The sequence below is a fragment of the Nansenia antarctica genome (assembly GCF_963989245.1).
Source record: "Nansenia antarctica genome assembly, chromosome: 4".
Taxonomy (NCBI): domain Eukaryota; kingdom Metazoa; phylum Chordata; class Actinopteri; order Argentiniformes; family Microstomatidae; genus Nansenia; species Nansenia antarctica.
In genome coordinates, this window is record NC_137689.1 from 9,652,612 (window position 1) to 9,677,611 (window position 25,000).

The 25,000-nt window shown below is 45.5% G+C and overlaps 1 protein-coding gene across 2 annotated transcripts in view; it reads left to right on the plus strand.

Moving 5' to 3' along the window:
• Positions 1 to 359: 359 nt before the first annotated feature.
• Positions 360 to 25,000, plus strand: part of ccdc102a (coiled-coil domain containing 102A) — a 61,205-nt gene continuing 36,564 nt past the window's right edge. Inside the window, exons 1-2 of one of the 2 annotated variants that reach the window (XM_080528491.1) lie at positions 360 to 410; positions 24,739 to 25,000. The exon at positions 24,739 to 25,000 is cut by the window's right edge and continues 529 nt beyond it. In XM_080528491.1, the coding sequence (XP_080384617.1) occupies positions 24,831 to 25,000 (170 nt within the window). In that variant the 5' untranslated portion in view covers positions 360 to 410; positions 24,739 to 24,830. The remainder of the gene's footprint in view (positions 411 to 24,738) is intronic. The other variant, XM_080528492.1, reaches the window with a different exon arrangement.

The window sequence follows — 25,000 nt, forward strand, 5'->3', positions numbered from 1 at the left end:
TTTGTATTTTATGAATTACTAACTCAAAAATGTCAACATTTTAAAAATAACACCACACGGGCATTAATAAACACCTAATGGATCAGATTATGTAAAAAACTCAATTTTGACAAAAATTGAGATAGAACCTTATAATTCTAACGTCACGAACTGTCAGTAGTAGATGCTCTCCAAGCCCCGCCCTCCTCTCTCAAAGCCCCGCCCTCCTCTCAAAGGTCCCGCCCTGCTCTCCAAGCCCCGCCCTCCTCTCAGAAGTCCCGCCCCTTTTCTATTCCCAAGGAAACATTCCTGCAGGAGGAAGGGCGAGATCATTAGTGATCCGAAGCAGGAATAGCGACTTGAATCTAGGAAGGAATTGTCAACAGGCATCAACAGTAATAACCTGACATTTTGTCATTGTCATTAACAAGGTGGGTTGCATGCATGCAGTTTCTATCATTACATTGTGCAGAAGACAGCGATCGTAATTCCACTTGGAAAGCTACAGCTTTCTTGCAACGAGAGGGTGTCAAATGACAGACAACACGGCAGAATTCCATGCAGGAAAACCCTCTCTTCTTGTCCTTGTGTGTGCATGATCTGATCTGAAATGCATGAATTAATCTGTATATCCTTAGGATAGTGACTTATAAAAGCGTTACTTTGTTGCCTGCCTTTGCAGTCTGGATACATTGTAGCAAAAACATGATTGTTGCTGTTTTACTGTTATCATACCATGATGAAGTTGTAGACGGATCCACTACGATGGAATGATGTTCTTTTGGGATCAACCAAACCAAAGCCCAAGTCAGTTTCCACAAGTACTGTGTTGTGTGTGCTTTTCTCAGCCAGAACTCAATAGAACATCATCTGATGATGATCCCAGGTAAAAATGGATAGGCAATGTGGTTATAGCACGTTATAACGGCGTTTAGACGTATGCATGGTCGCTTGCTTCGTTGTGAGATAAACTAGGGTTGTATGTTTTAAAAAGAAAAAAAAGTTCTAATGGGTGTTACAATGAATACAGGAACCACTCAAGTCACACTGCATTGATCTGCTTGACCGCTTGAGTCGGACTTGAGTTGTTCCACCTCGTTACTTGTTGAATCCATCTGCTGTGTGAGTATTGAGCACTTCTGTCTCAGTGTTTAGAAACAGCACTTAGCTTTACTGAGCGTTCTTTCTACAGAACACAGAATGATCCATACCTTACAAAGTCACTAGATCAATAACTTGTTGTCTAACTCACTAGTCCATGTTGTTCATGTTGTTTGTAATGAATCATTGTTTCCAAACATGATGCCAGTTCTTAGAACACCCCTTTTTTTTTCTTTCTAAGATCACAACAGTTTACATGTTTTTTTCTTTTATCATTTTCCATAATAGGCCTATTGTAAGTGCCAAGAAAGCATCTCTGGGACCTCCTTATGGTGTGTCCTCCAAAAAAGTCTCTATCCATCATCATCCCCTTTCTCTCTCTCTAGGTACCTCTCGCTCTCTCGATCTCTCAATCTCCCTCTAGGTCTCTCTATAGCCTCTCTCTAGGTAACTCTCGCTCTCTAGATCTCTCTCTCTCTCTCTCTCTCTCTCAATCTCCCTCTAGGTCTCTCTCTAGTCTCTCTAGGTTTCTCCTCTGTCAGAAAGATAAGATGGCTGATGACACAGGGCTTTTTTTCTGGGTGTGGAAACAAAAGTCAGTATCATATGACAGGTACTTGGTTACAACTTTTGATTGAATAGGGCCCTGAGGTCTTAAAAAACACAACATCTGTTTCCCTCCAGCTTGCCTTTACACCCAAGCTATAACAAATCTGCTCTTCCACTCCTAAACAGTGTTGATGGAGAGGTCACAAAAGTTTCAGTAGACCACAGGCCTGTCTCACATTTTCCACACTTCTGAGCTCCGCGAGATGTCCTTCCACGATAAATCCTGCCATCAATGTAATGGAAGACTCCTCTCGGTTATATTTACTGTCAGTTTTGGATAATGGTTTTGTTGAGAAAACAACTGTTAGCCTACAATAGAGGGCAGTTAAATACAGTTGTGGGGAAAACATATAAATAGCGTCGGACACACGGCCCCTTAAACTTTCACCATGTTACACTTTCTCTCCGAGTCCTGACTTTCTTTTTTTTCTCTCACCAGAATGTTCTGGATTCCACATCTGGAGGCCCCTTGTCGCCCACAGATGTCATGATCCCTCTTTCTCTCCCTCCCTCCCTCACTCCTCTCCTTTTCTCCCCCTCTCAATGCCCTTGCTTCACCACACTGTAAGGGTTTCATGTGAGAGACAGAGGCTCAGTGGAGAACCTGTCCACGCTTGCTGTATTCCTCTCTCAATGTCAATGACTTTAATAGCCTAAGTCTAGTCAGTAGGATCATCCTATTCCCTCCGTAGCCTTGAGAATACTGGATCATGAAATTCCCTTTTCCTTTCCAACATCCAATTTTCTGCCTTTATACAACCGTCCCCATTCCCTGTCTCCACTCTCCGTATGTCGACACATGTATGCAAAGCCCCCGATGACTTTCCCCAAGACAGCTTTCATAGGCTACTTGGTGCACGGGTCAGCTGAATAGACAAGACAGATATGGCTGATATCATTTGCAGCTCTGGTTAGATATTTTCACACATGCAGATTGAAGACTCCTGTGTGTGGTTGTCATGGCGACACCGATTTCGGTGGGAACAGCCATCCCCATCTGCTCTCATGCTCTCGTGCACAGTGTATGCCTGTAAGCTGGAGCTGGACAGAGGTTATTCTGCCAGTGAGCGTGGGCTCTATACTTTAGGTAGCCAATGCCTTTGGCTTGGACGCAAGCTTTTCTCTTTGTCTTTCTTCCTGTGTGGGAGAATGACATCCTCCATTTTTTCCTCCACCCCTCAACACTTACATAAGCCGTGCCAAAATACTACAACGGCTCATACTACAGTGCTGCTGGTTAAATGCGAACAGAGCTACCCTACCCTTGATCTGAATGGTTCTTGTTGTAGTGGATTTCCTGGATAAGTGCAGTGGTGTTTATGTTAGTGCAATCAAGAGGAATTGGTATTTAGCCTGCATGCCAAATTGACAGTGTACCTACAATCATCCTGGCTAAACGCATTCCATTCCCCCCCACACCCTGCTCTTTACCCTCTCACACTGTTTGTTTGCTCTTCTCTCAAACCTCTCTTTCAATTCCAGTTGCATGACCTCTCTCCTCCCTGCCTTCCTTTCCAATTCTCTCTTTGCTCCAGTTCTTTGATTGACATTTTTCTCTGTGCTTTGCAAGTCAAGTGGCTGTCACTAGGAATGCGTTGTAATGATTTATTCATTCATCATTCCTGACTGTAGAATAGGCCCAGAGGGGAAAATGAGTCTGGTGAGTCAGAACTTGTTTAGTTCTGGGATAATTAGTAGTAGACCCTTCATGGCACTGATTGGGTACCGTATACAATGACAGTTTTAGAGGTAAAACAAATGAATGTTTTTCTTATTAGCTCATGCGATGGGAAGTTCTTGAAAAGGGTACAGAGTTCCCGATGACAGCAGTGCTGTCTCAGCCTTCTGACCAGGCTCTACTGTCACAACCTCAGATGCCTGAGAACGGACATACTGTCTGTTAGCCTTAACGACTGATCTGAGAGCTAATTAAAAGATAAGAGCCAGTGTGTGTTTACTTTGTTGGTGTCTAATCTCCTAATTAAATTAGCAACCCGCCAAGCTCACCCTTGATAGAACTGTGTTAAGGCTGTACAGCCGATTGTCCAGAGTGTCAGGGGTCCTAACCTGCGGGTCCGCGGTGCATAGCACGTCTGTGCGGTCCTCTGTGGCTCAGTTGGTAGAGCATGGCGCTAACAACGCTTAGGTTGTGGGTTCGATTCCCGCTGGGACCATATATACTGAAATGTTTGCACTCACTGCAATGTAAGTCGCTTTGGATAAAAGCGTCAGCTAAATGGCGTATATATATGCGGTCATGTAGCGGACTGATCATTCATAAAGCATATGTCTTTTTTAGTTGTATTTCCATCTCCCACGGTTCCTTTCTCACAGTTTTTGCCAGGGTCTCCTGCAGACTCACTTCCTTAGACAACCAGTGTTAGTTTACGTAATTTATTGTCGGCTGTCAAAAGCTGTTGAGCTGTTGGCTCTTGACGTTATATTGAAACTTTTTGGCTCAGATGAATGATCTGTGGAGGACAGAGATGATGATTATATCTCTGCAGGGTGGTTCCATATGTGACAGGGTCTGGTGAAAAAGTCTGAGGACAAGGTCATTTTTCTGTTTTTTCCAGATTATGAAAGTACAGATTGTACGATTTGTCATACATGCATGAAGAAGAAGATATGCTTATTTGAATGTTGGTACACCTCGAACCAGAGAAACCAGAGAAACTCGCTCTGAATTAAAACACACGCAAAACAGCTGCTAGTAGCTAGGAGCTAAAAAGGAACATCGCTATGAACATCTAACTACACATCAAGCTGATAGAACATCAACATGCTAAATACACATCACCTAATTAGGTGATCACACAGCCCTTGCTTTTGGACACGTCCTAAAACGTAGGTGTGTTAACAAGCCATGTATCACCAGCCCAGTAGCCTACGGCAGAAGATACAGTGAATCCAATTGACAAATTCTAAGTAATCCTAAAACTGATGTTTGTTATATCGAGTGGGCTCTTCAACACTTCAACTTTCGTAATATGAAAAAAAAACGGAAAACACTCTTTTATTTCTTCTTTTTTTTTAATAAGCTTTCTGGTCATTTGTGCTACTTGAGAATTGCTGACATGCAGAGACCTTTTCATCAGAGCGTGTCACATGTATATAGTTCTAACCTTTACAGTATCTTCCTAATTGGGTCTTGAATGGAATAAAAGGTTGTCGCAACAACAGTTCTTGTTTAGCCATGTCAAGGCCAAACCTTGGACAAGAGGAGAGACACTCTATCAATTTGTTGAGATGAGAGGCGGAGGAATGTGCTGGCCTTTGCATAGCTGCCTTCACCACTGCTGCATATTTCACTGGATCAAGGCAGAGAGAGAGCGCAGTGTTTGACCTTGGTGGCCATTTCTTTGGCCTCAGGGGCCGACATGGCTGCCAATGCCATGTACTATTTGGTGACACATCACCAAGCTCTTTAAACCAGAGTTGCATTGTGAAGCAGAGGTCAACCTTACTGATATCGCTCTGAGTTTTAATAATAATACTACCTATGTCAGCATAACTGTTCATAGACAAAGCACACATTCAGTGGCTAATATAGGTGTGTATCCAGTGCCGTAATTGTCTTTCCATGTGAATGTGTCTTTGCGAGTGAATGTGTCTTTTGCTTTGCAATTGACCTTGAGACTAATTGCATTTGGAGCATTGGAGTAGTGGAATGCCTTTTGTCTAGTACTGTAGTCAATTGTCCAGCCCCTCTGTCAATGGAGCATCGCTATCGGGCAATCTTAGGGGATGCAGTAGTTCCAGCAGCCCCCCGGTTTCTGAACCGAAGCGTGTGAGTTAGTGTAGAAGAGAGTGACTTTGATGTTACCAGGGCTGTTGTTTTCAAGCGGCCCTTGACTGGGCTTGTGATTGAGAACTGTGCTGCGGCCCAGGGACTACAGGAAGGAGGTGGAGGTGAACCAGCGGTGGGCGGGGGAGAGCTCACTCACTCCAGTGACCGCTGACCACAGACACACACACACACACACACACACACAGACTCGCATGCATGCACGCTCACACACACACACACGCACATACACACGCACACACAGGCACGCTCACACACACACACACACACACACACACATACACACTCACACACACACACACGCGCACACACACACGCACACACACACACACACACACACACACACACACACACACACACACTTCCCTTTCCAACCTGGAAACAAGCTTGGCTGCTGTGCTCTCCAGGGAGGGGCCGTAAGTCACCCCCGTGGACGTTTGGGTTTGACAAACAAGACGACGTCATGGGATGGTCTCTGCCTCTCTTTAAGCAGTCTTCCAGATGTACCCTACAGTATCAGAGCAGCTGCTTGGGGATTTGAGCGGTTTAGAGGGACCGTGGCATGCTGTGTGCTACTCATTATTAGAGAGAGAGGCCCCTCTTTGAGGCCACATAACCCAGATACCGGCACCGGTTTCTCAATAGAACCAGGGCTCCACTACATACTAAAAGAACCACACTCTCAACAAATGTAATGGACTGACAGTATGTGAGTGGGTTTGCTTTGTTAAAATAAACATAATCATATATATTTTTTTGTTGATGTATATGTTTGGAAGATTAATGGAGGATTGGAGGGTTTTAATTATTGGGGGCCAGGTCTGCCATTGGCCTTGGAACCGATAACGTTTCTGCCAAAAACGACTGAAGTTAATACAAGCTCGTAAATTGTGGTATGCTTTTTATTTTACAGTTGTTCTGTTTCCGTGGTGTGTGTGCAAATGAGAAGACCATGAAGGGGATTTTATTTTTGGCTGGCGTCAGCTTTGCCTTTAATCGCGATGTTAGAAAGCCGTAGCCAACGCTGCTAGGTACAGTATTTCGTCTCGTATGCAGATCTCTGACGCCTCCTGAGATGTGTTCTTGGGGCGGCTGTGGCACAGAAAGTAGAGCCGGCGTCTAGCGCAAGGTCGGGAGATCAGTGGTTCGAACCCCCGGCTGGCCACATGTCGAGGTGTCCTTGGGCAAGACACTGAACCCCAAATTGCTCCCAATGAGCGGGCCGGCGCCTTGCCACCATTGGTGTGTGAATGTGTGTGTGAATGGGTGAATGAGAGGCCGTTGTAAAGCGCTTTGGAATAAGTCAGTATAAATATATATAAGTCAGTCCATTTAGATAGCCGTGGTTGATCTCAGAGTCAATGTCATTTACACAAAACTATCCACAGGTGATCTGTTTACACTTCACTTAAACGGTTTCAAGTCACATAAACCCCCCCCCCCCCCCCCCACACACACACCCAATAGGACACATGTGAATTATCTTAGCAAAGAGGTTACCACTAGAGACAACGGAGACAACAATGTTGGTCAGCCTCTGTTGGCCTTTAGGGAGGTATTCTCTTTCCTTGTTTTGTTCTGATCCTGCGGTTTCTCTCTGTTGTCCCGTTAGCAGACAGATTTATAGGGTTTTAATGCTCAATTAGTTGCTGCTGTACGACCGCCACCACTTACCCATGATGTCCGGCTAATGGGTGTGCGCTCCCTGTCAGGAATAGGACCCCTCTCATTGGATGAAAAGTTAGAAAAAAAGAACACCCCCCAAAAGATTCTGAACACAGTATCCCTGGTCTGCCAGAGCACAGTGATACGCGCTTATGTAATATACATTTCCTCAGCTACACAATCCATCACTTTCAAGGTAGGAAAGACATGAGATTGACACTTCACTACCGCTTCAAGCCAAAACGTGAGAGATTGCGGTCAAATGTACACTACATCTACATGAATCTGTCAAAGAGTCCAATCCATTAAGGGCTGCTACTTTAATCCGTACCCCAGAGTAGAACCTGTATCATTTTACAGCAACTGAACACCTCACACTAACTAGACTGTAAGGATCGGCCTCTAGCCCAGAGTTTGTGATTCACTTACATTATTCCACCCCACTGTATAATATCACTAATGTGACTCCAGTCTGCTGAGAAGTATTGGGCTCATTTTACTGAGTAGCAAATTCTAGCCAGGTATCTGCTTTTGCCAGTATCAGAATCCTCAAACCGGTGTAACTTCCCGCCAAATTACCTGCTACACCGGTAATACAAATAATTCAAATGAGCGCACCCTGATTCTGAGCTAAGTGACAGCAGAAATGTCCTTGGTTCTCCTGAAAGGCGCTATATAAATTGAAGTTCTAATTGTTCTAATTATTCTAATAATAATAATAATAATTATGTGCACAAGCTGAATCTAGTTGCCTAATCAATTTACAAAAGTAATTGAGGTAGTCTTCTGTTATGTGCTTTGCAGTTAATGTGAATTATGATTTTGGAAAGCTGTTTTTACTGACCTCTGATAAGCCTCTACATTGCTAATGTACGGGGGGAGGCTGTGGCTCAACAGGTAGAGCCGGCGTCTAACGATCGCAAAGTTGGCAGCTCGCAGCGGTTCGAATCCTGTGTCGAAGTGTCCCTGAGCAAGGCACTAAACCCCTAATTGATTCAGGGTCGCCTATAATGGCTGTGACCCCTTGCCTAGATGCCCCCTCTAGAGCATAAATGCATTTCGTTGTATCCTGTGCAATGACAAACTATGAATCGCCTTCCTCTGTGTTCATTATATTGTTATTTGTATTTATTCATTTTTTGTACACAAACTGCTCTTCCCCAGTCCCTCACATGAGTGGAATTTGACAGTCTGTTTATGGGAGAGTGGAGTTTACACTGCGTGTAAAAAGACACCCTCCAACCCTTCTCCCCCGGAGGTAGAGGCAGACCATGACTAATATCATTGGTCTGCTTTATAGATTCACACTTGATTTCAATTCAGGCTGGTTCATTCCTAACAGTTTGCGTGTCAGTATGCTTCCAATTAATTACACCCTCTAAGAAGTGGTGGTGATAGCAAACTATTCATATGGAGTGAATATGTATCTGTTGACATGTTCCGTTTTAATTACAGTGAAGCTGTTCTGGTGGACAGGGTCTGGGGATGAAGGGAAGGGAGTGTGTGACAGGGTGACAGACGGGACCATGTGTCAGTGTGTCTGAGTGTGTCTGTCTGTGTGTGTGTGTGTGTGTGTGAGTGTGTGTGTGTCTGAGTGTGTGTGTGTGTGTGTGTGTGTGTGTGTGTGTGAGTGTGAGTGTGTGTGTGTGTGTGTGTGTGGGGATGTGTTTGTAAGATTGAAACCGCATGATTCCTCTCTAAGCTGTCAAGCCTGCCGTCGTCCAGCTCTCCTGAGGTGCCGGTAGAGAAGCTGAGTTTACACTGTCACTGAATCTTGTCTTCCTACTGTAGACCACAAAGTGACGAGGGAAGGAGGGAGGGAGGGAGGGAGGGAGGGAGGGAGGGAGTAAGAGGAAGAGCGTGGGAACTGAAGACTAGTGGAAAGACTCAAGTACGAGGAGAAACTGACGAAACAGAGTCTTAGTGAATGCTAAGCTGCTAGCTTTTGAGTACTAGGCTACATTATCATAATATGCGCTTACAGTGTAATTACACTGTTCTTACCACACACATGCCAACACCTTCGTTTGATTCCATTCCATGCATTGTGATGATCCGGTCCTCGGGTTTCTACCTCCACCAGCCTCCGCAGGTAGAAACAGTTGTAAGGGGGACTCCCACAAGTATTTTCCCTAATTCTATAGCACCTCCAGGTCTTCTCAAAGTCATCCTTTTGGGTCATATCAGACAACTCTTCCCCTCCCCTCACATGAGTGGAATTTGATGGTCTGTTTATGGGAGAGTGGAGTTTACACTGGGTGTAAAAAGACACCCTCCACCCCCTTCTCCCCCGGAGGTAGAAGCACACCATGACTAATATTATTTGTCTGCTTTATAGATTCACGCTTTGTTTCACGCAGGCTAGTTAATTCCTTACAGTTTGCGTGGCAGTGTGCTTCCAATTAATTAAAACCCTGTCAGAAGTGGTGTGGTTACCGTGCACATGCAGTGCATGTGGAGTCTGTCTAGAAGGGGGGTTTGAGCTGTCTCATCCAGCCTTCTGTCACTCCGGTCTCACCAAGGAAACAACCGGACTACGGACCAGATGGCCTTAACAGCCAACTTTATGTATGTTTCAGTTGGAGTTATGGGTGATGTGGTGGACACTTGCCCCCCCCCCCCCCCCCCCGCCTCCCTTCTTCAACCCCTAATCCCTGACAGTGTGGCCCTACCCATGGGGGGGGGAGATTCGGGCTCACATTGAAAGTATTTACCTATTTACCTATGCATAAATGTCTCCTAAAAAACGGATTAATGTATTTCACGTTAAGCTTTGAAGCTCACACCCTGCGGACACGTTCCTCTTTTAGATCAGTGGCTCCAACACAAGGCTGGGGGGGGATGCTCTCCACACTCACCAAACTGGAAGGTGGTACGCAAAGTGAAACTAGATCGCCCCTTTCCCTCTACCCCTCTATCGCTGCTGAATAAATGATGGGCATTTGATACTGTGCCACAGAGGGAGACAGAGCTGCACACTGGCAACTCAGCGTTACAGAGTGATGCGACTCACAACAGACATCACAAGGGCACTCTGCTCATCACAGCACTTCTCTAATACAGTGTGTGACGCCTCCAAAAGATAGATTTCCATCGCTAGATTTCCATCTGTAAATGCTCAAAGCTTTTTACATGGTAAGAGGATGCCTCACCCTTTCCACTTCTAAACTACATCAATGTCTGTGCACCAGACAAGAGAGTCAGGATGGAAGAAGAAAAAAAAAAACAAACAGACACATTCCTCTGACTGTACTTGTGCTGTTTTAATTAGACCTGGTTCATACCCTAGGCTGCCAGCGAATTTAGTTGGAATTTCGCTGCAGTTCAGCTCTCCTGCTCTTTGATCAGACAAATTAGACGTTTAATGTGTGCGACCGTCAGATGACTGGCTGTTAGTAGTTACAGGGACCTACAGAATGTCTGACTAACTCGGCGTATCGTCCATTGTTGTTCCTTTGTTCTTACTTCGCACCGTCTACCAAACCAGCCTTTTGGAAGACTGAGCTTCTGGGAATGTCAGAGGGTAAAAATGGCTAAATAACATTTCACACTTTCTATCCCAGTCAGTCAGTGTAGCTAGCACTGGGGCTAGAGTGTCAAACGGCGGTGTCCGAATCTGTTGTAATCTTCAGCGATAATAGGGTGGGGAGGACTTGGTGTGCTATTGTGTGTGCGTGTGCACACTTCTACCGGCATGTCTGTCTGAATCTACATTTCTATGCCTGAGCACAGGATGTTGGTGAGTCATGGTTGAGGAATGCACCGTAGTCTACACGGTAGAGCTGGCTGTCTGCTGCTGTCACTCTACACCTGATCCCACAGGGAACGGGACTCATCCTGTTTTTTGATTGGACTGGGAGAAGCTCCAAATAACTAGATCAGGTTTTAAAGGGCTATCCCCATGGATGATACTCATACAGATCCAGATTTAGGCATGTGACTGTGGAAACAAGCCTCGGGAATGTTCAGTCCATTGTCTCCATGACTGAGTTTTTGGTTCTGTGAGTACTTGGGAGGTTATTTTTTTCACTGATGATGGACGTCCTATATTAGCAGGGATGGGAATTGAGAACCGGTTCCAAATTGTTCGACGCATCAGAATCGTATGCCTCCGAGGTTATCGATTCCTCTTAGCGGTGCCGGCGCTGACAGTTGCGCATTTACAAAAACATTTTTGCTGACCGTTTGTAAATTAACTGATTTCAGAGCTCTCTATGATGTGATCTACAAGCGCTCTGAAACCAGAGCAGATTTCCAGAGCGTATTTACAAAGACACCATTCATTTATTTTCCCCATTCTCTCATATTATTTTATTTTTAAATACATTTTTATTCATGTTCAAATGTTATGTTCAGATAACATCATTCTATATATCCATATCATACGCTGACGTGTTCAGAGACTCGAGATAATAAAACAGCTGTGTTGATGCTGAAAACTGGTGTAGGCCTACTTTTTTCCACACAGAAAATTGATCGAACCCATAAGCAGAATCGATAATGGAATCGGTTTCAAAAACATCTTATCAATTCCCCTCCCTATAGATTAGACCAGAGCTCTCATTGTGCCAACCAATTTTGTGTTTGGATGCATTCCATTGTTCTTCGATTGCCATACCACCAGGGCTAGCAGTGAAGATAGGATATACCTCAATGGCTAACATGCAGATGTCTTTGTCACTGGTAGCTGCGAGGCCTTTGACCCTCAGTCTGGTTGTGTTTGCTGTTCCTCGTTCGCAGGCTGTCCAGTTATAACTCACATCTGACCTTTGAACCCTATAGGCTGCCCAAAGCCCTTCTCACAGCTGTGGGTCTCTTGTCTGAGGAGGGGTACCTAGATATTGAATGAGCTATGAATCAGCTAAAACACATCCCGGCATCTCGCCTCCGTTGCACAATACGCTCAAACCCTCAATGGACATTCCTTTGAAGGGCCGAAGAGAGATCTGTGATTTTTTGGGGGGGGCGAATGAAATGAGTTGCGTGCAAGACTCTTGTTTACAAATCATCATTTATCTGAAGCTGCTCAACTCAAAGTTTTAGTTGAAAGTCCCTTCTTCAACAGACCTTTTGATGTTAGCAAATCTCTTTCTGGCTCGGTTTCAAAGCTCAACTGAAATTGAACCCATTTAAAATGTACGTTTCAGGGCAGAGCTTGAGATGCTGAGGCTTAAATGATAGTTCTAGCAAAGCAGGGTGACTTTTCTGGACCTCAAAAGGCTTCGCTCATCCCCTCCCAGGATGCTTTCCAATACAGACGTTCGCAAACTCATTCTCCATGGATGAACCGTCGGTTTATAGCCCTTATATACCAGGTGCTCTGGTTATCCTGATCTGCTGATGAAGCGCTCTTGAAACAACCAGGGTCCCCCCATGACCGCATTGGACACAGAGAGAGGCCCATTCCCACCCCTCTGACTCATGCAGTCCGTGGAACTGTAAAACCGCCCAGCCCTCCTTAGTCTCTCAGAGGAAAGGAGGCTTGTGGTCGAACCGTTCACCATTCAACCAACCTCACGGAGGGAGCTATGCTCGAGCATACGTTTTTAATTTATAGCCCAACTCTTTGAGTGAGGACATCCTCTGCAACAGGACTGGGTCTGATTGAATCCACTCCGACCACGTTCCCACACAACCCCCCCTACATTTAACATAAACCCTATGTCACTATTCCAGACCTGGTATAAAAATGTCCTTGGTTTATGTGTTTTTTTAAACACGGCCCTTGCTTCCAAATCAGTCCAGTGCTGTTATTAATCAATGATAGATAAGAAAGCCCTTACTTTGACGAGAGACAGTGTGTGTGTATGGGGTTATTGATATTTATAGCCCAGTTTTGCAATGATAAAGAGGCACTTGGCTGGACTGGGAGTCGCCACATGGCTACGACGATCTGACGCCTGACGGACAGTTAGAGACTTGGAGAGGAGGGGGAGAAGAGGTGCATGGTAGTAGTTAGAGAGAGAAGTAGACAGAGGGTTAAAGAAAACAAATATATAATTATATATATATATATATATATAGTATATATATATATAATAATAAAGTATATGTATTTTTACATTATTGTGTTTGTCTTGTTAATCTGCTTATTTTGGTCTTAATGTCTGAAAGTATTGTGTTTGATGGATGTGGGTGTGATTGAGTGTTAGAGACACAGCTCGGACAGGGACTGGGTCAGAGGACAGATGCTGCTGTGAGTGTTTATTACCCCACAGAGAGGGGCAGTTTTATGGACTTATGGGGGTCGGGGGGGGGGGGCGTCGAGACACAAGAGAGAGATCAGCATAAAGTGCAGTGTAGAACAGCAGGAGAAAGACAAGTGTCAGGACAAGAGTCAGGACTCAAGTAAATGTGTACAAGAGAACAATGGGAAGAGAGTACGAGCTGAGAAAGAAAAGTAGGGAAAAGACAGCTGTTGATTGTGGCTGGGGCTGTATGCAGCATGTGAGTCAACTGTTGGATGAGGACATATAAAATCTCTGGACAGACGAGGAGAGAGAGAGAGAGAGAGAGAGAGAGAGAGAGAGAGAAGGGAGGAGACTGTTAGAACTGGAGGAGAGGAGAGAGCAGGCAGTTGGAGGTAAGAGTGACTGATGCCGGCGTTAACTGTAAAAGTGTCTTTGGAGAATTGGAGAAAGATATCTCAATGCTGCTTGAGTAGAGGCTTAGTGAAGATAGTGAAGTCTTCTACCTGTAAAAAAGTGCTCTCACTATTTCATGCTTAGCTCTATCTTGGGTTTGCTTTGCCGAAAACGAGTGTGTTGTTTTGTTTGTGAGTGAGGGGAGTGAGCGATTAATGTACCACTGATGGGTTTCCATCGAACTCTCACTTTGGCTTACCTACTGCAACCTTGCTAGGGGCAGTATATAGATTGAAAACAGCTGACTAGCTTAGCCACGTGTCTAGCTCTATGCTCTCTGCTGAAGCCTAAACTCCCTGTCGAGCGTGTCTGTTCTTGCTCAGACATCAGCTTAGCCGGTCTACTGTCGCATCCGTCAGGTTAATGATCAGCTAATCAATAGTGAATGGTGTCTCGATTACAGACGTACAGACAGTTTACCATATTTCATTCTGATTGTTGACTGGAGGGGATTGAGTTAAGAGGTATTTGGGGGGAATGGAGGCAGATGAGAAGAGAGGAGGGAAATTGTATTTAGTTGGGACAGCATGTTGCTTACTCTAGCTCCTATTAGAGTGTTTGTAGTGTCATGGACACTTGAAATTGCTCTGAGTTGTCCTCCTACAGTTTTTAAACTAGGCTAGACCCACCAAACTTGGTGGACCAGCACACTTTATTCTGTACTGAGCTATTGATTTAGTAGACTACCATTCATTACTACTGTCACTAAACTATCTCAATTATGCCATTCATAGCCACCACAAATGATGATGATTGCTGCTGTAAACATATAATGTTTCTGCTTAAACTTCCCGTTTTGTAGAAACATGTTGTTTGGATTTTTCCCAGAGTTGGCGTGTTTCTTTGCTGGACAAGCCATGGCGTTCTCTCTCTCTGGCCAACATGTTGTTTGTTGTCTTCCTGCCTGGTTTGTTTTCGTGTCACATGGTTCGCTGCTATTTCCCCTCTGCTATTGAATCAGAATCAGAATTGCTTTTATTACATCTTACTGTACAAGTACACGAGTAAAATTCTTTGGTTTTTGTTCCTCAGCATTGGCATCGCAGCATTCAGATACAAAAAACACGCTAATAATGACTTACGTAAGTAAAAAAGTGTTTGCCCAAACTTCCTGAGAACAAAAGAGCGCCACAGCCGGGGTGGAAACAGTTTTACGGGGTGTTTATTGTGATGCCAAAGCTTCATTTAGTTTTAGCAGTAGAGAAATGTGATGGGTCATCAACTACACCCACACACACCCACACACACCCACACACACCCACACACACACACACACACACACCACACACACACACACACACACACACACACACACACACACACACACACACACACACACACAGTAGTGTGAGAATGGAGTGGTGAAAGGGCGCCAACTTTGACACACGTGTTTCCACAAGCTTGCACAGCTCTCATTCACACATTCCATCTACTGTACACATAAACGCTCATTTTTACACAGTCATGACATGTCCCATTCCTTCCTTTCTCTCACCCCTCCCATTAATCATTTGCCTCTTGCTAGTAGGACTGGGAGTATATCAGTGTGTGTGTGTGTGTGTGTGTGTGTGTGTGTGTGTGTGTGTCTGTCTGCAAGGCGTATGGCAGGCTGACTCCTGGCTATAAAGCAGTGTGTTGTTTTATCTCCAGAAGGGAACCCTGTCAAAAGAGTCTCTCTCCTCTCTCCTCTACCATCTGCTGCCCTCTCAAAAGGCGGCTCTCCAACCCCCCCCAATCATGTTTGACTCTGCTGTTCTGTCAAAGGCTTCCTCTTCTTCTTCTTCTACCTCCTCCCTCTCCTCCCTCTCCCCCCTCTCTGCCTCCCCCTCAGCTGTTTCCCTGGCCCCCCACTTCCCCCCCTAACTTCCACTGCTCGCCCCCATTGTTTGACTAGTGTCTCTCACTCTCCTCCTCCTCCTCCTTGTCCTCCAAGTCCACTTCTACTACTCAGAGCTGAAGTGTGATCTATCCAAACCCTTAAACTGGGAAACGACATTTCCTTCGTAACCGCTCCCTTTTCTAGGCTCCATGCCTGGTGATTGTGCACACACTCCTATCCAACCTCTCCATTCTTCCTGTACTTGACACATTCCTCAGGGCATACCATTCAGGTTTTCACGTGTCATCTAAGCCTCCACATTGTCACGTTATCCTTCACGTGTGACCCATTCAACACAGGTACGGTTTTGACAAGGCGACACATAATCCAATGACCCCTTTTAATCCAAAGACCTAAATTATGGATCATCTTTATTGACTTCATACGCAAGTCACCTGGCTGGTCTGACCCCTCACAATATTTGATAGTTTTACTATAACTAACTAACCAGGCAATTCAGCTTTCACGACAAAACAATTAGCTGCCTTTCCACCTCCCCTCTTTTCCCCCTCATCCATCCCCCTCTCTCTGGTGGTACAGTGTGTCCTTGGTGGTGTGGCCAGATGCTGGGGATGCTGTGTTGGATGGCTGCTGTCACCAGGTGTCCACATGACTCTGTGTCCTGTCCTGCACACTGACAGGTTGATATAGTACAGCGTAGTATATTAGGATATATATAGAGGACTCTGACTCTGTTACAGTGGAAATCGAAGAGGGATAGGGAGGATATACTGAGGATATGTGAGCTAGCTCAGATTCATGCTGTTTCATCCTTCAGGCGGGCAGACAGGGCTGGTTTATAGGGGACCAGAGGAAAGTACAGTCCGTGAATGATCGAAGAGGAAGAGAGAGATTACAGTGAAATGTGTTGGGGAGTATCGACGACTCTGACCTTGATTTAAAGGGTGCACTGATTTTGTCAGACATGGGGGAGGAGGGTGACAACTCTGCACGATCGATTTTAAACCCGAAGGGGATTTATTTTGATTATTTATTTATCCTTCTCAGATCCCTGGGCCGTCCTGTCCTGAGACAGAGACACTGTGATGTGATGTAACCTCCTGCAGGCTTGTAGAAGCCAGCGGGATGGTGCAGCGTCATTAGCATGATCAGCGTTAGCGATAATGAGATATCTGCTGTTTAATCATTCATGGATTAAGGCTGCCTGAAGGCAGGAATCACTGCAGATCCACCCCAGATCTCCATAACGCCCCCCCCCCCCCCTAGTCAACATGAGGTTAATCTTAATCGGTGGAGATACGGCAGTGTTGGTGAATAATGTAGGTACAATAGGTTACAGTTCTGGGGTGCAGCCATTAGTGTTGTCCCGCTTCACCTTACATTTACATTTTTGGCATTTAGCAGACACCTTATTCCAAAGCGACTTACAATCAATACATTTGACTAAGCAAGTAAATAATCAATTCGCCAGTGGTAGCAAGGAGAAGAAGAGCAGTCTAGCTCAGGCCAGGGGCAGTCGTCGTGATAGAAGAAGAAAGAAAATTGAATTAATAAAATATGTTTTATAGACTCTGGAGAAACAGTACAAGGGGGGAGGTAGAAATCTTAGGAGACACAGTATAGGGGGGAAGCAGGTGTCTCAGGGGACACAGTGCTGGGGGGTAGTCCATGTCTCAGGAGGAGCAGTTAAGATGTAACCTTTACTGGGGGAGAAGTTGCGAATCCACCGTATTAGTTACTGTTCACCAGTTTGTTGATTTTTAACCGATGTGACGAAGTGCATGAATGCACAGGATGAAGTGGATAATTGGGGCCAGCGTATATTGGGGTCCAGTGATTTATAGAGAGGTCCTGATCTTCATAAACACCTATTTCCCCTCGGTTAGGTAACCAGCACCTGGTCTCCAGCTCTGGCCTCCAGACTGAGGCGTAGAGACTTGGGAGGGAATTTCATTCAGCCTCTCAAATTGCTGTAATGGAGCAGAATGGGAATCCAATAGCCTGTGTGCGGTCGGAGAGAACACACACATACGCACACACACACACACACACGCGCACACACACACACACATGCGCACGCACGCACACACACACACACACACACACACACACACACACACGCACATGCGCATGCACACACACACACACACACACACACACACACACACACACACACACACACACGCACACGCACATACACACAGACAACACGGTTTGTGTTGGCCAAGTCGGTCTTAGAGAGCACACGCACTCACACACACACACACACACACACACACACACATACACACACACACACACACACACACACACACACACACACACACACACACACACACACACAGACAACACGGCTTGTGTTGGCCAAGTCTGCTGGATCCGCTAGGGATTTCTTCCTCCAATCCATTTGCATTCCTGTTTAGTGTATTATTGTGTGGGTATGTGTTTAGTGTATTATTGTGTGTGTATGTGTTAGTGTAATGCACTTATGGCTCTGTAATTGCAGTCTTGGCTTCCTGTTGAGGTCATGGTTGTTTGTTTGATCAGCAATCAGTGTTGAAGCATCCTTTCTGCTGCTTTAATGTCCTGATGGCCTCTAACAGGATTAACACCACGCAGGACTGTTGTCTTGTCTACACCTCTGTCAGCTTATGTCATTATCACTTTTCCCAGCACACACACACACACACACACACACACACACACACACACAGACACGCATGCACGCACACACACGCGCGCACACACACACACACACACACACACACACACACACACACACACACACACACACACACACACAACACACACTATTGTCAGCCTTTATGTCTTTTCTGATAGCAAGCCATGGTATGATGGTATGTTCGCAGCTCCACTAGGCTGTGCAGAAGGCCTCTGCCCTCTCTCCATCAGAGCCAGGCCCTGAGGTGACCTCCGGCTGACCCTCACCCCACTGGTCAGCTGCCCCCTCGGACCCCCTCATTGTCCTGCTCCTGGAGACTGTGTTTAGAGGACAGGGCAGGTTGTTCCTGATCATTGATGTGTAGAAGATGCAGACTTACATCTGCAGGCTCGCTGCGTTATTCTGAGACCCCACCCCCCCCTGCTCCACTAAACGGGGCCTCAACAGGAAACTGAGGAAGCCTAAAATCCACAAGGAATTGCTATTGTTTCGCTGTCTGGAACCGGGAGATTTTTTTCCATTTTTTGCCGAAGCAGTTAGGCATTGTGGATGGAGAGTTTTTAACGAGCTATGACACGGTGTGTGTGTGTGTGTGTGTGTGTGTGTGTGTGTGTGTGTGTGTGGTACTTGGTATTTTACTCGCAAAATATTTTTTCATAAAAAAAGATTGACCCTAGCCTGTTCAGATAGTTTTTTTTACTCTTTTCGTTATTAAATGTCTCGAGGGGCAGGACAAAGGTTTTTGCAAAACATTTCCATCTGCAGCTTTTCTCAAAACAAACCTTAAAACCACGTGACCTAGAAGACCGCTACACCATGACCTAGTTTTCCTATGTTTAACTTGTGTGACAGGCAGGGTTCCTACCTGGGCCATTAGGTCAAAAGGACATCCCTGAGTTTACTGCAGTGCACATCTTACCCCCGGTAGCATCAGCGACAACATCTTAGGTTGCTTAGATGGAATGATAACAACATTGTATCTGTTTATCATCTCAGATCAAACTTCTCTAGCTGTCTGCACTTGAAACGTGATAGAGAGTATAGAAAAGCGTTGCGGTTCGTTATGTTTTGTGTGGCAGATACAATCGGAATGAGAAGAGAGAGACCCAAAAAAAAGGTGTTTTCCGTTTTGCAAGAGACTGAAGAGAGAGATAACACTTGCTCTGTCTGCGGCTTCTGTCTGACTTCCTCCTTACAGTACATCCTCTCTGGTAAGAAGAGGAAACTGCAAAGTGCTGTGACTGAACAACTGAGTTGAAACTAGGACACACACATATTCAGACACTGCACACTCTCAAAACAGTAATAGACACACAGTGGTGGAAAATAAATATTCAACACATCAATAATTTTTAATTCAACATATTTCCATATTTTTAAATTCAACATATTTCCATATTTTCAACATATTTCCATTGCAGCTATTCACATGAAACGTAGACCTGACGTTCGTATTAGCTCAATAAAACTACACAGCTAAAGGAATTGGAACATTCCAATCCATACATCAAAAAAATCTATGTGGAATAAAGTGGAATGACACAGGAAAGAAATAACGAACACAGTAAGAAAAAGCACTAAACAAGCTAACGCCACTAATGAGTTCTCCTACCTGTTAATGCTAATTAGAATCAGCTGGGCTAGGGCATGGGACATTTCCATGCCAATAACATGAAAAACATAAAACACAAAACAAAAACATAACTAACCGCAATGCTTCTCTATACATCTCTCTGTTCAAGTGCAGACAGCTAGAGAAGTTTGATCTGAGATGATAAACAGATACAATGTTGTTATCAATGTTATTATTACCACACTCTAATGTGGCCAGTGAGAGGTTGTTATGAATTGCATTGTTGTCTTTTCATACTGTATACATAGCCTACGTGCTAGTTTATTGTAGATTGGGTGAATAGAGCGTTTGAATGAGGCTTGTTCTGTGCACATTGTTGCATGCTCCAGTATAGGCCACTCTGCTCCCTCAGATGTTCATTCCTGAATATCCTCCAGCCGTCGGCGAGCTACCACAGATCCCACACAGACTCGGCTCTTCCAGCTGGAACAAGTTTCACAAGGAAGTTCCCCGGAGAAATCGGCTTATTTATAGAAGCGTTTAATTCTGGGGTCGCTGATCCATGATACCACTGTCTTGGAACAGTCCTCGTATTTAAATGCAAAAAAAAAAATCTAATATGTTCTGTCTCCATCTCTTCGACTGTGCGCACGCGTGTGTGTGTGTGTGTGTGTGTGTGTGTGTGTGTGTGTCAAGAGTGTGTCGGCATTTCGTATCTGTTTCTCTCTGTAGTAGTCAAGTCAGTATTCGTATTCCAAGTTAAATTCCTTGCTCGTCTATTTGATGTTTGATCGCTACAAGACTGCTCCTCTTCTGAAGCAGTGGGGAATGAACACAAGTCCCTCTGGTGTTAGAAGAGAGTGACACTGGTCGTCGCCATTTATTTTAACCTCTTCGATCCTCTAACGCATTTGATAGACTAATACACAAAACGCTGACCCATTGGGGTCATGGATGGGTCTGAACAACATCAACGTTAGTTGTCATGACAAGGTTTACAGTTTAGGCTTTCAAGGAGGGTGTGGGTGTCTTTGATTGTTACACAATGAAACATCCCAGCTAAGTCCTTTATCTCAGCATCCATACACACTCTTTGATGTTTTATAAACAGACATAGTACATAAACTTTGACAGATAGATAACTGTGGCTTTGGCAACAACACTTCATAGACATCCAAGCATGTTTTCGTGAGTTCAAAACCACATTTAGCTTCTGGAAGATGTAACAGCTTTTCATGCTCGGTCTGTCTGAAGAAACAAAAGCAGTCGCTTTGAGCTCCACTTACGCAAAAAAGTAGGTCGTCGTGAAATCAGGCAACCCCTTCAGACTGGAGCTCTGGGGAAGAACTATGTTCGGCAATCGTGCTCAAACAACTGAAAGCTTTGTGGACTCATTGAAGCCAATGACTTGGAATCTTCTATAATGTCATCTCACTTTTCCCACTATGTGAACGATTGACTTTTCGATTGACGATTGTGTTCTGTAAATTTGTTTTATGGAAACTGTCTGTCCTGTCCTCAATCAGGGACCATGATGGAAATAAGCGCTTGCGCTTTATCATGTGTTTTTATCTCTTGGAAACTGTCTTTAATTCCACAATAAATCAAATCAAATCAAAGACTGAATGTCCAGTGGAGATCGTTAGGTCCCTGCCTGTGCCAGGTCCCCCTTACTGTACTTGTGTTAGGTGGAGCTGATCATGTGATCCCATTACAGCCACCTGGGAAGTCAGGAGATCTCACATTCTGTGCAATGACACCATCCAGACACGGTTGATATAATGGCTTCAGTGCGGGTCTCAAGGGGTTATAGTCCTGGTCTGGATCAGGGTCCGGAAGTTTCTTGTCTTAATTCCATCTCTGACACCACCCCGCCAGTAGAGCTGGACACAAACCATTATCCCTCCTTTATCTCTCAGAGATCTCTAGCTTGTGCTAACTATCTCCCATTACTCATCTCCCATGTTTCTCTGCCCTTTCCTTCTCTCACTTTCTCATTTCCCCCTGTCATGCTCTCATTCTACCTCTCTGTCTGCCTCTGGTGAGGTTCAGATTACACACACTGAACAAGAACCGTGTCTTGGCCTTTTTTCCTCTCCCTCTCCACTTTCTCTTTCTCCCCCCAGTCTGTCTCCCTCCTGTATCAGTGTCATGCATTCTTGTGTGCCTGCCCGTGATTTGGTTCAGGTTACTTGAGCTACACTCAGCTGATAGACATGTTGTGTCTCTCTTTCCCGCCTTATCTTCTGCTCTTCATCCCCTGTTATCCTCTTCTTCCACACACTTTTTCCACGATAGTCCCCCTTTCCATCCAAGGGGTCTCCAGGAATTATCTGGAGTCCAGATGGAATGTTTTTATACCGTAGCATGACTGTGTGTGTGTGACTCCGTGCATGTGGTGCTCTTGTGTGTCTGACATCCTGTCTAGAATGTGTGATCGCTCCTTTAATAGTTGTCTGTCGTTCCACATCTCTGTCTTTCTCTTTCTCTCTCTTTCTCTCTATCTCTTTCTCTCTCTTTCTCTCTCTTTCTCTCTCTTTCTCTGTCTCTCTTCCTGCCAGAGAGTATGAGACTGAAAGACACTCAGGGGAGTGTTGAGTGGAGATGAAGATTTTTATCTTGTGGCCATTGTCAGCCATAGCCTTGAGACCTGCGTCTTGAACGGTCTTCATTGGACTGATACAGACTACCAGCTCCTCTGAGACACAGCAGACAGCTCTGTCTTTGTGCATTCTCCAAGTGTCTGCATTGGAACAATTTCTGTTTTCCACCACATCCAATAAAAAATGACTTTATATGTGTCAAGTTTTACAAGGAGTTTGCTGCCTCTGTTTTCGTCCCTGGTGCTGTACTGATGCACCTCCACCCTAGGCCTCTCTCTGGAGCCTCCTCTGAAGGGGAGAAAGAAAGGAAGGAAGGAAGGGAGGGAGGGAGGGAGGGAGGGATGGAGGGAAGGATAGAGGGATGGCGGGAAGGGGGCTAATTGGGGTGGGGAGACCTCCACATGGAAGGAACTTTTAAAGGGATTGACATGGCGAGATGGTGTTCAGATCTTCTCCTGAAACGTGATTGAACGTGAAAAAGAGGGAACTTAAGGAGAGGGCAGTACCTGAACACATCGGTGAATGCACTGCCCACTCCACTCAAACGTAAAAGATGTTTCGTGTCTGAGGGCCGTAAGAAGTACAGCCGGAGAGTTCCACCACTGAAAGGCCAGTCAGAGAGAGAAAGAGAGTCCTCAAGACAAGGCCATCTAGCAGAGAGTGAGGCAGAGGCTGTATGAGTATGAGAGAAAGCCTGCTGTGGGTGTGAGTCTCTCTCATAAATGTGGCTCTCACAGGCATCCTGTTTATTGTGCCTAACTACGTTTATCGGTGAGAGGGTACTCAGTGACGTCGGCTCGTTTGTACGACTTTTCCGCCGCCGCCGCGAACATATTTCTACATGACTTCATTTGTATGTTTGTGAGGAGCCACGCAAGCTGTTCATGTTTGTGTACGTGTCTACCATTTGGTGTGTGTTTGTATTGGGTGTGTCTCTCTCATCTAAACCTATATGGAACAGTTTCCCCTTGAAGCAGGAGCAAATAATTAAGACTCAGCCAAACAGTGCAGATCCATTAAACGAATCTCCCTCACATAACACCCACGTGGCGTGTGATGAAGCTAGTCAAGAGGAATGCATGCAGGCTTTGATGCTGATTCAGGCGAATCTCATGTTTTATTCCCCTCGGTTTTGTTTTAAGGGTTAATTTGAGAATTCGTCTTTTAATCCTTTTACACCAAAGCTTCGGGCTCTTTCACCCCCCCCTCTAGCTGCCTCTTATCACATACTGTAGATAAACTATGCTGCTTCATCCGAAATCAGAGCAGGTTCATTTCCTGCCCTGAGAGGAAGCTACCGCAAACAGCCCTGGGTTTCTCCCCCTCGCTTACCCTCTTTCTCTACTCTTTCTTGCTCTCCTTCCTCTGTCTATCTATACTCTTCCGAACACTTTTCTAGGCCTACACAGTACAATCTCTCTCTCTCTCTCTCTATCTCTCTCTCTATCTCTCTCTCTCTCTCTCTTTCTCTCTCCTCTCTCTCTCTCTCTCTCCCTCTCTCTCCCTCTCTCTCCCTCTCTCTCTCCCTCTCTCTCCGGCTCTCTCTCCCCCTCCCTCGCTCTTGCTCCACTCAACTGTCAGCTGGTCCAAAATATCCTTGTTTTTGGTTGACAGGGGTCATGACCCCTCTGTAGTGTCTTGTCTGTCTTTCTCTCCTCTCTTTCCTCTTCTGGTAAACACACCGCCGGTGTCTGCAGCGAGAGTTCTGCCGGATAGGTTTACCGGTTGCCATGGCGTTAAGCTGGGCCTCTGAGTGGACACTCTTGAGGGTCAATGGGTTTTCTGGGTTGCCATGGTGTCGGTCGAAGCTTCACTCCTCATTGCTTGGCTGTTGCGAATTTCCATTTAAAATCTCCCTCCGAGCTGAATGGGCTCTGTAGGTAATGGTAATCTCATGCATGTGACCGTTCATCTGTAACCTCCTTAGACACTCATGATGCGAGGATAGATGGAGGACGATGGCCTTGAGTTATCTCTCACCTACTTACATTGACCCTAGAACTGGCTTCACGTTCGATCGTGTTTCTGAAGTACACACCAAGGTACTTATTAACAGATACGAGTGCTGTTTCGGAACACTGGAACCTGTTACTCATTTAGTCTTCCGCTCCACTGCACTGCAGTATTTCAGTTAATGATTTTATGATTTTTTTTAATGACTTTCTTTAGGAGTAACTAGGGGGCGTTAAAAACCTGTTCTAACCTGTGTCCTCGTCGTTGTGTCCTCTCTCAGCAGGGAGCGTCCTGAGTCAAGAGGACCATGATGCACCCTTGAGTGTCCTACGAGCGTTCGCCCATCCCCCTTCTCTAATCATCGGCTCTGTGATGAACCACACCCCCAGTCCCCACATGGCCGAGGCCGCCAAGTCCGGGGCGGGCCTGCTCTGCGGCCTGGGCCTGGGGCCCGACAGGATGCGCTCCCCCGACAGCCTGACCCACACGCCCAGCCCCACGGGGGGCACCCCCAGCTCCAGCCCCCCTCTCCTGCTCTCCCC